The 16,724-nt window shown below is 45.4% G+C and overlaps 1 protein-coding gene across 1 annotated transcript in view; it reads left to right on the forward strand.

Moving 5' to 3' along the window:
* Window positions 1-16,724, forward strand: part of PAK5 (p21 (RAC1) activated kinase 5) — a 45,280-nt gene that overhangs the window by 15,184 nt on the left and 13,372 nt on the right. Inside the window, exon 3 of the mRNA XM_072858571.1 lies at window positions 12,781-13,578. Within this exon, the coding sequence (XP_072714672.1) occupies window positions 12,781-13,578 (798 nt within the window). The remainder of the gene's footprint in view (window positions 1-12,780; window positions 13,579-16,724) is intronic.

Consider the following 16,724-nt stretch of genomic DNA (forward strand, 5'->3'; position numbering starts at 1 on the left):
CCAAAGCTCCAGGGTAGATGTGGGTTTTTTTCCTATCTCCTGCTCTGACATGATTAGATCTGGGCTCTGGTGGCTCTCTAGGAATTTGGAAGTGCTTTGCTGCTTTCTTTCTTGTCTTCCCCGTCACTCAGGATCCAATTACACTAGACAAGTGCTGTGTATTACAGGGGAACAATGCTGACTTGCCTGCAGAGACTTTTAAATGCCTTTTCTGTTGTCTGTGGAATGAACTGTGCAGGCCAGAAAAAAAAAGGGCATTTCAGATACAGGTCTTTGGAGAGAGAAAAGTGAACAGAATTATTTAGAATGAGCATTTCTGCTTTTTATTTGTCAATATCAGATCCAACAGGCTTTAGTTAGCTATCAGGATCACACAGTTAAAAGAATAGCAAGACATTGTGAATTTTACTGAATTTTACAGTTTTGTAGTCTGAACAAAACAGTAATTGCTATCTGCATCCTAGTTTGTATTTAATAATTCCCACCAGGCACAGCGCAAGTGAAGATCCTTACTGCTAAGACTTACATTTCGGTATGAAGTAGCACTTTCCAGGAGCGTTGGGATATATAGGCATAGAAAACTGGTTTCAACACACTGGCTTTTATGAACCACCCTGGGAAAACACCCTGGGGCAGGAGATCAGGTCTGACTCCCATCCCAAACCCTGGGCCAGGGGGAGCAGCCCCATTTCTCTCTTAACAGCAGCGGCTGCACAGCCCTTCTCCTTCTTCCCAACTTTTCGTGCTGTCCGGGGGAGTTGGAGGAAGGGGAGGGAGCAGCACTTTGTCGGGCAGATTAATTTGTTAAGCGTGTCAGGATCAATCTGCCGCTGGGGACAGAGTGCACTTGGTGGCAGCTCAGCCCAGCAAATCGAATCAAATTGAGATTACCCTAGAAATGTTTCAGTGGTTTCTTGTAAATGAGATATTGCGGTGCTGTGCCAGGCATCGCCCCTGTGAGTTACTCTGCCGCGGAGCATCCTCTGAAATTATCTGCCTTGGTTTGTTCCCATCGAGAAGGTGTTTGATTTGCACTTCTCGTTTACAAAAGTGAATAATTAAAATATCAGCTCGGGAAGCTCCTAATGTCTTTCCTCTCACCTGCCTTGTAAATTTGACCTAACTGTTAGATTTCTGCACAGGGGCACTCTTTGCTCTGTGTCCATGTTTGCAGGTGAAAATGGCTCAGTGGGAGTTAGTACCACTTAGGGCATTCCTATTGCTGCATTTGCCATTTAATAGCTGTCCTTGAGAGGAAAACCAATATACTTCCTTGGAAGAAAGAATAGTGCAATTTACAATGCATATGAAATTATTTTGTGTTTTTATTTTGCTAATACAAGTTCCTAAATTCTCTAAAATCAAAGAGTGAGGTTTCAGAAGATGAAGGAGCCCATAATACTGAGAGACATTAATAGATTAAAAAGCACACCTTACATGTGTGTGGCCAGGAACGCACAATTTTAGCGAAGTGCCTTGAAACTTTCTCAGTGTTTTTAAGACCGTGGGACTGAGGCATTTTTCGGCACGACGCCGGCTGCAGGGTGATTTCTCCTGCTCTATCTTGATGGTCCCTTCCCTGCCAGCATGGCCAGTGCGCTACACACATCATCCCACCTTCCTCAGTGTGTGAATCCCAAATATGCAGGGCTGTGACTGCAGTGACCGTCTCGACCCCGAGGGGTACTTTGCTGGGTTCGTGGGAGATGAGCTCCATCAATCTGCAAAACGCCGGCTGCATGGCACTTGGGACTGAGGCACTCATCAGCATCTTCTTCCGCTCGCTGCCTTCGCCTGATGATTTATGAAGTGGGAAGGTAATTCACAACCCTGCGCCGCAGCTTGCAGAGCACAAGGAGCTTCTCAAGCTGGCCTCCGTACGCTCTGAAACAGAAATGTTGACTTTGTCTTCAAGCATCTGCCATATATAAAACCTCCTTTGCTGTGGTAAATCGCTGCAAAAAGTAATACAGGTTAAATTGTTTCTTTTAAATTATCAGACCGTCAAAATCCTTATTTTAATTAAAAGCGGGGAGGTGACCGTGACCGCAGTGGAGTGACCCAAGAGCCTCTGCCCTCCTAAGCAAGCTCCCCACTGCCAGAGCTGTCAGATGAAGGCAATTACTTCCCTAGCGTAAAATTTTATCACACTGGAATTTACTTAAGTGTTTCAGAAAGCTCAGTCAAACCATAGCCAGAAATACTTCACTGAGAAAAAAGTGCCAGGATCATTAATTGGGTTAATGCTCCATCAGCCTTGCATTTGTTAATGGGCATGTTTAGGGCACAAGGGGAACCTCATCTGGGGAAATGTCATCTGAGCTGCAAAGATGGTTTACGCTGTGGTGCGATTTTATGAATTACAGACTGTCCCTCTCTTCAGGCTTTTTTAATTGGCGCTGTTGGTCGAGAGCAAGCTGTGTTCTCCATGGTGGCAGTCAGTACCCCTGTACCGCATAGTCATGACAATAAACGTACGTGGTGGTGAGCGAGACTGAAATCATGAGACACTGTCTTTTACACCACCCACCCTACCGCAGGGCTCCTCTCCCCGTGAAAATCCCACACCGACACCTTTCAGGCCCCTAGAATAAAACCTGCAGTGGTGTCATGCACCTTGATTGTAGAAAGACTTTTTTTTTTTAAATGCATATCAGCCCTGGGAAGGCTCAGACGATGTTGTGCCCCGCCAGTTCCCAGCACTAATCACGTATAGATGTAAAATACTGACTCTGTGCCAGAGAAGCAGTGTTGGTGGGTGCCTCGGTGTCGGCACCGTGTGGGAGACCCACGGCTCCTGTGAAGCGTCGCAGTAGGTTATCAAAGCTGAAGTATTTGGGGAGGTGGTGGTTGAGTGTTTGTTTACTGCTTGCGATTTCTCATGCTGTTGTTGAGAAAAGCGGGTTTTTATTTTCCTCACACCTCCCCCACATAAAAACCTGGAAAAATAACAGTCTAGGCTGCAGATATTAGATGTAGGGACAACTGGTGGATACAGTGTTAAGGATGACGATGATTGTCTTGTGGCTGCAGAGAGGGCTTCAGAAAACTGCAGCCATTTGGGCTAGCCCCAAGCCCCTGTAGGATCCTCTTGTTATCTCACCTTCCTGCGGTTTCTCAGCTGATGCGAGTGCTTGCACCCAGTTCAAAGCGATGGGCAGCAGAGTCCGTTCACACCTGGTTTAAGATGCATTTTTGCAATGCATTTTGCTTAGAAAGTGGTGATGCCAGAGCTGAGAGAGGCATCAGGATTGCCACCACCCCTTGCTTCATCTCCTGTTCCCTGCGCCTGCATCGTGGCTGAGGATGAAGAGCTGTAGTGCAGAAGGCGTCATTCCCACATCTCTCCCGTAGCGCATCAGTAATCCAGGCACAAACCAGTTCCCGAGACCAGATTTCTGAGGTACCAGTTAGAGACACTGGAGCTTCATTGCTTTATATTAACTGCCCTTAATTCTATCATTTTTATTTGGACGTAAACCTGTTCAAGTCACACACGGCCCTGCCTGCGGCAGACTTTGGTCCTGGAGCTGTGACATGTCACAAGTTTCTAGTCTGTTCCTGTCTTGGTGTTACAAGACTAAAAAAGGGAGTTGTGTTTCTTGGAGGGAAGGATTTTTGTCGTCTGTCCCAAACATCCCCAATTTTGCTTAGTGTTTTTTAGCTGCCTCTGAAGTCAGCCCAGGTGGAAAGCTCTGGGGTGCCGCTGCTGCAGGGTTCCCCTGTAACCGCCACGGGATGCTGCATGGTGCGGAAACCACACCAGCGGTCCCTGGACCACAGCTATACCTCAGTAAATTGAATTTGCTTTACAACTTCCGTGGGGGGAAAAAAAAGAATTCCACTAGCACAGAGGCACTGGCAGATGACGTGGCTGTGAAAAGGGGAGAATACGATACCTGGTCCTGCTGGTGTTCATCAGCAGGGCTGGCCACAGGCTTTCCGAGTCAGCCATCTTTTTCTTTTCCTGCCAGAAAATGTTAATTTGACAAAATAGGAAAGTTTGACATTGATGGACGGGTTTTATCCAGAATGTGGCCAAAAACCTACAGTCTTTGGTGTGGTTTGATGCCGCTTTTTGGCTTAGCAGGTCCACTCTGTGCGCTGTTGTGCTGAAACGATTGCTATCAGCCTTAGGAAAATGCAGCACGATTAAGAGGGCAGTTAAAATTCCCACAGTTAATGTTTTTGAGGGATTTCATCTTGTGGGACATTTTGCTTTTTCATTCCGTCTTGGGATAAAAGAAAATTTTGAAGTGTCCTAAGTCCTATGAAATAGAAATTCTGTGGAATTCTCCATTCCTCTCCCTGTGAAGTGCTTGTATAACTCATCAGTAGTAAGTACGCTAACTTTCTCACTCAAACTAAAACTTTTAAGTCACATTTCACTCTCATTTGTTGTGTGTCTGAGATCTGTGTATGCATATTACATATAAAATTGCACATACCTGATGTGTTTTAAATAGACCCAGAATAATTATTTTTGACATTTAATACTCTCTAATAGCATTTCAAATGACATATAATAACCATGTTTGTGTATTTAAAAAAAAAAAGGAAAAGTTACTAGAATGTAGGCATTTCAGTGGAATTTTAGAACTAAATGTTTTGTTAAAGTTACTATATTTTAAAATGTCAAAAGAATTACCGGTGAATGTGATTATAATGAAATGTTGCTCTCGTTGTTATGGCAACTAACTTTTAAAACTGCTGGGAAGGGTGACAAATTACACAGTGCCGTTTTGGTTAGCCTTTTTTTATAGTTTTCCATCATTTTACTTTTGAAGAATTTTAAACAGCTGGCACTAGTGTTGTTGTTAAGCATATTACACTTCTCTCAAACCTTCAGCTGTACTTTTATTTTGATCCATCAAGTAATATGTATTTTTCAGGCTGAGTAAATTTCATTTCTGCATCATCAATGTAGATCATCATCATCTACATCTTCCAATAATTAACATGTGGCCATGCCAGTGTTTTCCCAGCTTCTGTCCTATCCTGTGCTGTTGCCAGTATCAGGTTAATTAACGTGATAGTATTGGATGTACACACCTGAAGGCTGCATGTTACCAAGCTGAGCTCTCTGCCGTGCAGTGACTTCGCTGTGCGGCAGCAAAAAAAATTCAGCGATGCTGATACGCGCTCAGAAATGGGACTGCAGCATAGAGGGGTGTATTTCATGGGTCTCCACGTAGCTGGTTTGCAGCAGCAGGAACCTGATGATGATGGCTCATCTGACCTGTTCAGTCCAGCCCCTATGGACAAGTCCCACCAAAACACGCTGCAGAGCTCAGCCCAGGGCAGCTGCGGTGTTTTGTCAGGTAGCACTTGCAGAAGCAAGTGGGAGTTATTTTTGTACAGGTGGATGCATGGGAAGGAGTCTTTGGGACCCATCCCTCCTCCAAAGGAGAAATTGTGAGAATGATTTATTTTTTTACTCCACTGAATTTAGTAGAGAGAGAAGGGCACAGTCCTGGAGCAACACAGCTGTTGGATAGCCCAGCATTATGCTCCCCCAAGCTCAGCATCTCTAGTCCAATATTAAGGAAACCAGAATGGTGGGGGGGACTTCATACGGAAGAGATAAACCAGCCTCTCTGAGGGAGGAATTTCTGAATTGATGTTACCTGCAGTGACCTTCTCCCCTTGGAAAGCATGGTGTTACCTGCGACAAGGTGTCGGTACGGGTATCCGTTGCCTCTTCTGTCATAACACAAAAAAGAAACTGTACGCTCTGCTGCTATTAGCATCCATTGGGAGGTGAAAAACTTGTCGAATGATAGTGGGTGGACAGAGTAAAACTTGCTTTTTCGTATCCAGTGATGTTGAGTCAGCTCTGGTGAGGAGCACATCCCAGACATGGCACATCCTCCAGCACCCATGGGCTCATGTCTGGGGGCTTCTGCCCTCCCAGCTAGGAAAACCACAGAGGTGGACTTGGCTGAGTTTTCCTTTGGGGGGGTTTCATTTGTATTTAATTTCTCCTGTGCATGGGAAAGGTCCTGTCTAAGAGCTGTCCCAAACAGGAATTTCTGGATCTCCTAGAAAGGGATTAGAGAAATTCATGAGAGAGCATCATGGCTTGCATGCTTACATGCTTCATGGCAAGGGGCAGGTGACACAGTCTCGTGCTCCTGGTTTTGCTGGGTGACTCTATGGTGTAAAGTGCTTGTTTGGTCCAGGGAGCGGAGACCCATACCTCCTCGCCCAGCTGAGGCATTCAACACCGGTGAAATTTGCAGAACTCCTTCCCCTAGGAGGGAGCTGTGGGATACCAGAAACTATTAATTTTTTAATTATTATTTTTATGGGGAGAATGAGAATATATAGCATTGGGAAGGAATTCATAACAGAAATGTTATAAACTCTGAGGCTTCCAGGTGTAAACCAAGCTCTAAATTACAGGCTTCAGGAAAAAATGTTCTGACATACTTTCCTGTCTGTTGTATATTCCTTGTGACTAACTCTGAGTAACAGCTGTTTTGTAGACAGGCTGTAGATCAAAACTGGAGCAGATCCCGCAGGACACTACTGGAGGGTGCAGAGTGATAAATGACGTCTCTTCCCATCCAACACCATTTCTCGCCACCTATCTGATGAGTTTCTGTTGCAAAAGGCATGTTTCCAGAGTAATGCTGTATAGCACAAGCACCCTAAACTTCCCGCTTAGGTTAATGTTTTGTATTACCATGGGGAAATGAGGTGTTTGGTTGGTGCGTGTCGCTGGTGCCAGCCCGTCCGTCTGTCTGTCTGTATCTGCTCATTGCCTGCCAAGGTCAGGAGACAGCTGCCCAAATGCAGCACTTATTTCTAACTGGCATAATTTGTATCGTCTCCAGTTCTGTCTCAGGATGAAGTTTGGTGGTCCCACAGCCAGAAGCTGGGTTTTGGCGCGATCCAGATCTCAGAGTTCAAAGCAGCAAATATATCCAATTACTTCCCTCACGGTACAACCGTACAGACATAGCATAGACGTGGTTACAAAGAGGACCCTGCACTGGTGGTGGGAGCAGATGGCACCCAAAGGGAGAGAGCCCTGGGGTGGCCGCTGGTGAGAAGCAGGTCTGCCGGCTGCATGGAGAGGTCACCCAGTGCTAAGGCCACTGTGCCAAGACTGAGGGGACAAGTTGCCAACTTCCTAACCCTGGGACTTTTGGGAAGCACAATGTTCAAATGAGTTCCCCAAGACACTTGCACCTACGTTAGGTGGGAGGAAATGCAGAGGAGAGGGATGTGACTTCAGCACAGACCCAATCCTTAAATTCTGTCTCCAAACCCCTTTTGTCCAAAAAATAGATGGGACTCGTGTGCTTTCATTTAAACATGGTCTTTTATCTAATGTCCAAGGCTGATGCACAAGCTCATCTCCTGCAGGTGGCAATGCAGCATTGGTTGGGCCCTTCTGCCATGAGCATGGGAACCACAGTGGGCCTGCTTACTTGAAAACAGCTGTCCCAGCTGAGCTCTCTGGTCGTGGGGATTTTGCCATCGCTTTTTCTTCCTGGCAGCATACTTACTTATCTGTGTAAAGTCAGCCATTGGAGACCGCGGGCAGGTCTTTATCTCTCATCTCCCATCTTCCCCTTTGAGCCTGATCCTTGTGTCAGCCCTCAAGATGGCAGCTCAGATTTAAAATTTAGCCTCACAAACAAGGGAAAGGAGCCCATACATGCTGGCCCAGGGCTGCTGGGAAAAGCAGGCTTTTGCTGCACACTTGCAGCCATCTCCAGGAGTTTTGAGGGTCTCCAGCTATTCTGAGGTCCTCTAAGGACTGTGCTTGGTCTGAGATCTCACAGCCTGTTCTCCTGGTGAGAACAGATCAAATGCAGACCCTGACATCTCTTACAGCCTTGGCTGCAGCTATAAAACTCTGTTACTTGCAGGGAAAGCCCGAGTTTTCCTTCTGACGTGATGACAAGGATCAGGTTTTCTCCAGGACAGTGATGTTCACGTTTGCTTACACTGAGGACTAAAACGTGCTGTCATGAACACAGCTTCAAATACTTTGAATGTCTTGCAACACAAGAAGATAAGTTACCAACACGTCCATCACTTACACTTAGATTACTTTGACCGGCTGTGCTTTATGCACCTTTTCTTAAGAAAAAAATTGATTTTCAGATACGCATAGGCTGTGCTTTTAGTTTATGTATAATGCAGATGAGGGGAGAAGCTAGCTAGAAGCAAAATCCGAGTTTAGACTGGTTGTTTATAAGGGCGACATTTCCTTAAAAGACCTTTTTTTTTTACCCTGAGATTTTAAATCCTCATCGACTTCTGAAAACGCAGCTCCGGGAGGACAAAGGATGATATATTCTTCACGAGTGTATATAGTATAGTAGTTTTAAAGACAATAAATGCAAGGTCATATTAGGGCAAAACAGTTAATTACCCACTTCATTATTGTCAAGGTTAATACAGTATTTGAGCGCAGAAGCTGTTTTTCATCTCCTTTTGGAAACAAGGCAAGACAGCATTTCTTACAGACAGATCCATTATAGCTTATCACTGGAGGACAGACCGCTACAGAAACACCATGAAGGATGTCTACTGTCACCGGGCTCCAGAGCAAACGCCAAACCTGTCCAGAGAGCAATGGAAATGAAATGAGAGCTACAGCTTCAGAGTACCGCGCTTTAATTCACAGAGATTGCGCCCCATTGATTTTAATGTATGACAGTAACGGTAGCATAAAATTCCCCGGCGCTCCTTCATTTATTGTAACATTGATCCTTCCTAAATTGCACAATGCGCTGAAAAACGCCCTTTAATAAACACGGGGTATTGACTATAGCAAATCCCATCTTTCCATGGTGGACCCAGTGAAAGCTGCACCTGCGGTAGGGCTCGAGCTCTCTTTTTCATGCATGCTGGGGTGTTGTACAGGTTTCCATTACATGATCTCAGTAGACAGAAACAAAGGCCTCATAAATCTTAGCCCATCAACCTTTGCAAATAACGCTTTGCTTTTAACTGTCTACTTTACCTGCAGCAACTTCGAAAATTCCTTAAGTTTAAAAATTTGGAGACCAGTAAGTGGTTAAAAAAAATCAGAAAAGAAATCTGTATAAATAGATATAGGATATATATAAAAATAGAATTCCCTCCTTATATGGAAACACGAGTTGTTCTTTTCAGTTTATAAAGCCTTTAAAATTGCAAAAACTAGTCTAGTTCCTATGAAACTAATTACCAGGATAACTGTGTTTATATCACGTTGGATGTAGCCTTTTTCTGCTACATTTTCTTCCAAGGTTTTTGTTTTGCTTTTTAAGTTAGAGCTAGAATTTCCCATCTTTTGTGATTCTTGCTGTTGTATTTCAGTCCCAGGAGGTTTTCCCTCTGCTCGCTGATGGATCGCACAGCCTGGTGATGCAGTAACGGGAGTCTACGTTCCCAAACTGAGACGCCCACATCAGCAATTCAGTCTTTCCACTGAAGTCGTACCTTTGAACCTGGGTACTTCTGGCCCTGGCGCTAACATTAGGCTTTCGGGTTTGGGAATCTGGGCCATGGGTATGGCAGTTCTCAATCTCTGGCTTCTTTCTGCAAATACTGCGCTTCCCAGGAAAGCTGCGGCTACTGGCGAGCCCCCAGCACACACTTTCTCTGTAGTAAGTGACTTCAGGACAGGTTAACGTGGCACAACATATGTTTCATTCTTTGTAACGTCTTCTTCGATCTTATTTTTTAATTTTTGATGCTCTGTGGGCTTCCTTACAGAGCTATTACTCTTATTACTCTTATAGAATGATACCTGCTTTGGGGTATAATTTGGTTTTTAAGCCTAGTAAATTGTTCTGCCCACCAGGGAGGCACCCACTGTACTTCAGATTTGTGTATAAACATTTTAAGTTCTATTCAGATAGCAAGACACTTGACAATATAATGTATTTCACAGGGTCTCGGTGAAACACTCTAAATTATCTGCTCTATGGATGCTACTGTTCTTTTGATAGGAATAACACTAGATGTTTCCTTGGAAAAAATAAAGCTTGTATAGGCTATCTGGTTTAGCCAGAGGGGCGTCTCACCAAGATGTATGTCCTTTCGCATAAGGGAAGTGCTAAATTTTAAAACAAGCCAAAGCAAATAGAAATAATGTTGTTGTTGTTAATAAGAAATAATTATAATAATTGTTAGTATTCATAATTGTTAATAGTAATAAAGCACTGACTATTCTGTAGAAAATGTGCCTCTGGGATAGGTAAGTTTTATCCTCTCTTTGCGCTGGCCCTTTTCATTTACTTGTAGAGAGGAGCCTGAAGCAAATAGGAATTACAGCAGTCACCCTTGCAAGTCAGCGTTTGCCAGTGGTCATCCTCAGAGCGCTGGGAGAAAACAAAAGGGGTTTAGTTCTTAATCCCCTTAACTTCATCAGTCGGGATGAGACAGCACTGAGGTCCCAGAGCTAACCCAGACTGCTTCACCAGACTGGGGCTTCGGTGGCAAATGCTTTTTTTTGGAAAATGGGAGTTTCCTACAAGACCATTTTACTATCAGCACTTTTTTAAAATCCTCATAACCAAAAAGGTGGCTCCCAAGCACTCACCTGTCTGCAGAAAATCCCTAAACTGCAGGGTTTTGTCATCAATGAATTCCCTAACACATAAACCCTCAACTGCATTCTTCTAAATCTTCCTTCTGAAGGTATCTAAAAATCCTGCTTTCAGAGAGCATCTGCTTGGAGGAGCAGAGGGAAAACTCCTCTTTCCTATAACCGAAGAGGCCGCTCTGCTCCTAGGGGCTCCATCCAGCTCCGAGGTCCTTTTGTGCAGGCACAACGCAGATTGCTCCAGGAAACCTCTCCTTTGTGAAGGCCAGTCCCACGGAGAGTATTGAATTGGCATTTTACTCCTTGGCATGCATTTGCACAGGGGAAGCGGGGTAGCAGTTGGGTATTTCAATCTTGTTTTCAATTATAAGTGTTTCATTGTCGAATGTTGCTGGTTTATTATGTGATAATTAAATATGAATGATCGCGCAGTCATCCTGCCAAAGAGGCTGTAGCCGAATGAAACCAATTCCTCTCGTCTTGCTGAATGGCTTTGGAGGCGAAAGGAGTGATCTGTTTGCTGTCCCTTATTTTTGCTGTCCTATTGTTTCAGTATCACTAGCTTCAAAATAGCAAACTAGGCAAGTAATTATGGACATAAATCAGAGCAGGGATCAGCGTGAGGTCAGGACTGCTTTGCTTGTAGCCCGGCTTTTCTCAGCTGCCTTTTGCTGAATAACAGAGAATTACACTGCTGTTAATTTTGTGAAAAAGTGATTTTATTAGTGATGAAATGCATATTTTGACAAAGTTTGAGCCTTTCGCCCAAAGTTTGAGCTTTCGAGCAGGGGTTGAGCAGCCTCACCATGCCTGGAGCGGAGCCTTCCTCTGTCAGCGTTGCAATGAATGAAGGGCCAGTGGCCAGGCTGGACGCCACAGTCGGCATCTGATATGCCACGGTTGGCATCCAATATGCCATGGTCAGCATCTGATACGCCACGGCGTCTGATACGCCACGGTTGGTGTCCGAGACGCCGCTGTCGGCATGCAACGTAGGCAGGCTGCAGCTCACAAAGGGACATCTCCATCTCCTTGGGGTGACCACAGTGACCGTGTTTAAAAACTCGGCAAGTTAAATAAGACACAGCTGTAGATATTTAGCCAAAGCGAATCAGCAAAGCAAATGTGTTTTCAGTAGAGCCGTGCTGATTTATGGCCCTGGCCTGTAATCTGTACATCTTATTCTTGTGGGGTGTTTATAAACGTGAGTAGGTGCTCAATGGGAGTCAACTGCTGAAAAATGGATTCAACCACGTGTTACAGTCTTCAGATGTTACTAGCTAAAAATAGTCAGTCTTTCTTGAAGGCGAGCTGTAACCAAGCACTGCTTGCCTCCTATTCTACCAGGAGCACCAATGTTTTGGTCAGAAAGGAGGAGGGGTGGGCAGGGGGTTGTGGGCAGTTAATGGGAGCAAGTTCACGTCTGTGATGCTCCTACATGCTCGTCATCCATGGCTGGGGGACCTATAGAGGACTTTGCAATATTAGGACACAAACAGGGCCACCAGCACTGCCACTGCATGACATCCGTGATGTGGATGTCCCAAAGCCATGGTTGTGCCCAGTGGTTTGCTGGATGCTGTGTATTGTAAGAAGGAGATGTAGTTAAGTATTTTCCCTCTTCCCCAAGTGTCTCTTATGCGAAGTTAACTAAGAGGCAGTCCCCAGTGGTAATTCTGCTACCTGGGAACATACCGTTTTGTAAAAAAAAAACAAACCCAGTGCCTACTAAACTATGTGCTACTTTCCACTCCAACAGTTTGTTAAAATAACATGTAAAGCGACTGCTGAATGATTTTCGTTTAGCTTATTCATACCCTGTAAATCAGACTCAGCCTACCAGTTTGGCTTGATGTAGACAACTGAATAATAACAAATAAAAAATAAGTAGTGGTTTTAAACGTCTCTGCTGTTGGCTGCTGAACACCCACCTCTTAAACTGGGCTTTTTAAGAGTGTCTTGGGGTTGCATGCCAAATCTCAGCTTATGACGTACACCGAATTTAACCCCTCTTTGTTTATTCATTTCTGTACGTCCTATTGTAAGTATTTATTAAGATATTTTTTTCTGGCAATGGATTATTCTGAGGTGCCTGTGACTGAAGAACATAACACATTGCTATGGGTATTTCTGGGTGAATCATAGACTTTTTTTCTTCTCGGGGGTTCTCTTGGTCAGACATTAAATGAAAATCAGTATTAATCAAAGCAATTTTTTATTCCCAGACTATTGTTAGAGGAAATAAGCCTCGAAAGGATACTTCAATCAATGGCCTGCTGGAAGAGTTTGACAATATCTCGGTGACACGATCCAATTCCCTGCGGAAGGAAAGTCCTCCCACCCACCACCAAGGAAACGCAAACCATGTGCCGAGGCACCAGGAGGAAAATGGTTATGTCACATATTCCCAGTACTCCAGTGAGTCAGACTCTACAACAGACTATGTCGTGGAAAAATATCGAGACAAGACTCTTTATGGGGAAGAGTTAGACAGGTACTACAAAGGGAGCTATGCCACCAAGCAGAACGGGCATATGGTGAAGGTGACTTCCCGGGACATCTATTATTCGGAAGTGACGCCCCTGCAGTCAGACCTCTCCAGGTTCCTCCCAGATTACCATGCACACCTGGAGACAAAGCCCAAACCGCTGGAATACGGCGGCCTAAAGCTGGAGTATCAGCGGATCCCCAGCGGATCCTCCCTGGACTATAGAGATCCCTTTCCTTACACCCCGTCCCGAGCGTCAGTGCAGAGCGAGTGCCCCAAGGAGAGGCTGGAGTACAGCGACGGCGACTGGGGACATGGCCTGGGCAAGGACGACTATGACAAGAGGCCAAAGTCATCCTACGTGGACCCAGCGAGCCCTCAGCCAGCAATGAGGCAGAGGTCCAGGTCGGGCTCCGGTCTGCAGGAGCCAGCCATGCCCTACGGAGCAAGCGCTTTCAAAGCACACCAGCAAGGACACTCCTACAGCTCCTACACCTACCCCCGCTTGTCCGAAACCGCAGCGGGCATCCCCAAGGTAACGTGACATCCCTGGTGACAGTGCTGCCAGGGCAGGGATCAACCTCTCCAAAACGGGAGCACAAAAAATTAAGTGCATGCAAAAAATTAAGGGCAAGGAGCCATTCTTGGGCACGCGATGCCGAATGCGGCCAGTAACGTCCCTGGGAGCTCTGTGGCTGCCGCTTGGCAGGTGTGAAAACCCACCCACTTTACTCGGGTATCTGAAAATGGATGTCAGGGACCAGTGGGTTTAAGATATTTATTAACAGGCAGGTTTGGAGATGCCCAGCGTCCAGGGGTTTTACCTGGGATTCCAAATAATCCCAAGTTCTTTGGCAGTTTTTGTGGCGTTAGGAATTCATACGGCTGTGCACATCTTGGCCAGGGGTGAGAAGCTGGTCTGGTTTGTATATCAGATACTTCCGTATTTGAATTGTTATTGTGCAAGGCTGAAACCTCTGTGTTCTATTATTTATATTGTATTTATGCTATATTTATATTACAAGGTTTATTAACTCTTTGCCACTAATGAGAATAGGGGTTTACCCCTCTCCGCTTTGTTTTTAAGCAGTGAAATTAAATCAAAGCAGTTTATCTCACCCAAGACATTTTAGATGTAGTTTTAAAAAAAAAGGGTTAAGGTGCAAAAAAGCATTTCAACCATGATATCTACAAGCAGCTCCTCTGCACAAATTTGTGGCCTGCTCTGCCTTTTCTTAGTCACATGAGGAATATTGCCCATACAGCTGTCCTACCATACCTGCAATAGTTTGCTGTAACTATTTGTTCAGTTAAGAGAATAACGCTTTTCTTACACGTCTCGTCACATAGCTACGATGATGACCTGCTTAAACATGTAATATTCTGCAAGAGATGTTTTTTCTTCAGTGTAGATTGCATTGAACATTACCGAGTTCCCCTAGCAACGGGCGCCAAGATGATAGCTCATTTTTCCAGGGCTGAAACAGTCTTGGGTTGCCGTGACTTACCAAATGTGCTGAGGTAGGTAGCTTGTCAGGTGGTGAGATCCACTTTGCTGTTTAATGATGATCTGAACAGTGCATTTTCTTACTGGCTCTGTGCACTGAGAACGTGGTCCTGTCCAGCTGCAGACCCAGAAGAAACGCCAGGTCTCTGCAAATCCACGATAGCCCTATGCTGGAGGCATGCCTGTGTCTTGTTTGCTCAGGTTTTGGCTGCTTTGCTGATCCTGGGGTGCAGAGTTACAACCAGTGCCCTGTGGTAAAGGGAGAGCAATGTGTGTTTATTCCACATTGCATTAAAGCACAGAGCGGGGCTTTGGAGGTTGAGGATAAATGGTGGGGGGAGTAGAAAAGTTACCAGGTCTCTTTGCATGCCTTTCCTGAACTCGGGGTGTGGTGGGAGGGATGCGTGTGAGTAGTTAAAGTGCATGCAAAAATGTGGCATTAAATATGGTTTCTGGAAGTTTTGAAGAAAGCCTGGGATGGGCTATCTGCCATTTCCTTCATTTAAAGCAATCATTTTGTCAGGGTTTAGAAAGGAGGAGGACGAATCCAGTAATTCATAGACTCTCTTGCGCCTGCTCCTGCCAGTTTTACAGCATTCAATAGGGCAGAAGGCAGGTATATTTTACAGGACTCGAAGCACTCCAGACAATTTGAAAAATATCCCATTAAACTGCAGTAACAACTTTTATAAAAAAAAAAAGATGCCTCCGTGCAAGATTCATTGTGAGCTGTTCCTCTCCTCAGAGCATTAAAAACACTCCTACAGCCTTGGTGTATTGAAACTTGATGATTCACTGTTAAATGCAGCAGTTTCAACTCCCAAACCCGTCCACAGCTCCTGGAAGTGAATAGCAGTTTCTTGTCTTGGATGATTGCTGAAGAGTCTTCTTTTCAAGGAGGCATTAGTAAGATAATGGTTCATCAAATGGGCTTACTAAATGAGAATCAGGTCTCGAATCAGATATTTGACAAATGAGATTGGCTTTAAAGTATAATTAAAAGGGGGGAAAAAGTCTGCAGTGAAAAAGTCTGCAGGCACAAATGTATGGCTTCAGAATGCATTTAACAAAGATGTTCATTTTGGCTTGTAAATGTGAAGAGCAGACTTAGTTCAGTATTATTTGCAGGTGATAGATGTCAGATAAATCAGATGTCTGCCCTGTTTCATCATCAGTGATCTCAGAGGTATGACGTCAGAAGAATTCCACTGCACTGGGCTTGCCCACTGCCGTGCAGTGGGACCATGGAGGTGTAGGAAGCTGGAGGCTCAGATTTGGTTCCCTCCGATGCACCCCCATGTTCCCCACCTGCTCTCCTATTCCTGCAGACTAACTCCAGTAACACTTGCATGGGGTGGCAGCGTCTGCTGTGTTTTCCTCACGACACAGTGCTTACATCCCACTTTGTTCAACGGAGTCTCCTCAATATTGTCACACAATATCAAACTCGTCCCGCCAGGTCTGCTTAGTTTTGGACACTCTGTACTGCATGTTTTCTTTCTTCCCTCCTCTTCATCACAGGCAGCCCTCTTAACTTTTTGCACCGGATCCTATTATTTCAAAGCTCCTTTCCCTGTCATTTTTCGGTAGCAGCTCTCCGCGACCCTCTCCTCTCCCTCCTCCAAGGGACCCTGATTTCTGCTCTCCCCTTCCCTACCTGGTACTGCTGTAGCGTAGCAGAGGTCTCTGTCTAACCTGGCCGCTGCTCAGCACCACCGTTTTCCTGCTGTGCGTTTTGCAGGCACTCTGCGCCAGAAGGACGTTTCCAGCCTGCTGAAGGCAGAGCCACGCCTTTACTATCAGAAACCCTCTTTTTGCCCTGTTTTCTCATTCACATGCCAGTAGCTTTCCACGGATGCTGCCTGTCACCGCCACGCGGAGTCTCTCAGAGATTTCCGCCAGTGAAGCACCAGAGTAACCTCTTCCCATGCAACCTCTAATCATCCCCTCCCCACCTTTTACTTTGGCGAACTGAAACCTAATCAAACCAAAATCTGTTCTGCCTTTACTGAAAGGCGAGCCCATCTCGCCACGGGCTTGCCACTCCCCTAGGAGGGTATGGGCTCCGGCTGCAGGGCTGCGGCTGCCACCGCTGCTGCAGTCCGACTGCAGAGCGTATGGGGACACCTGCTCGGCTGAAAGGCTGCCCAAGCAGCCTGCCTTGCAGGGAAGGT

The sequence above is a fragment of the Ciconia boyciana genome, chromosome 3 (assembly GCF_034638445.1).
Source record: "Ciconia boyciana chromosome 3, ASM3463844v1, whole genome shotgun sequence".
NCBI classification, from domain to species: Eukaryota; Metazoa; Chordata; class Aves; order Ciconiiformes; family Ciconiidae; genus Ciconia; species Ciconia boyciana.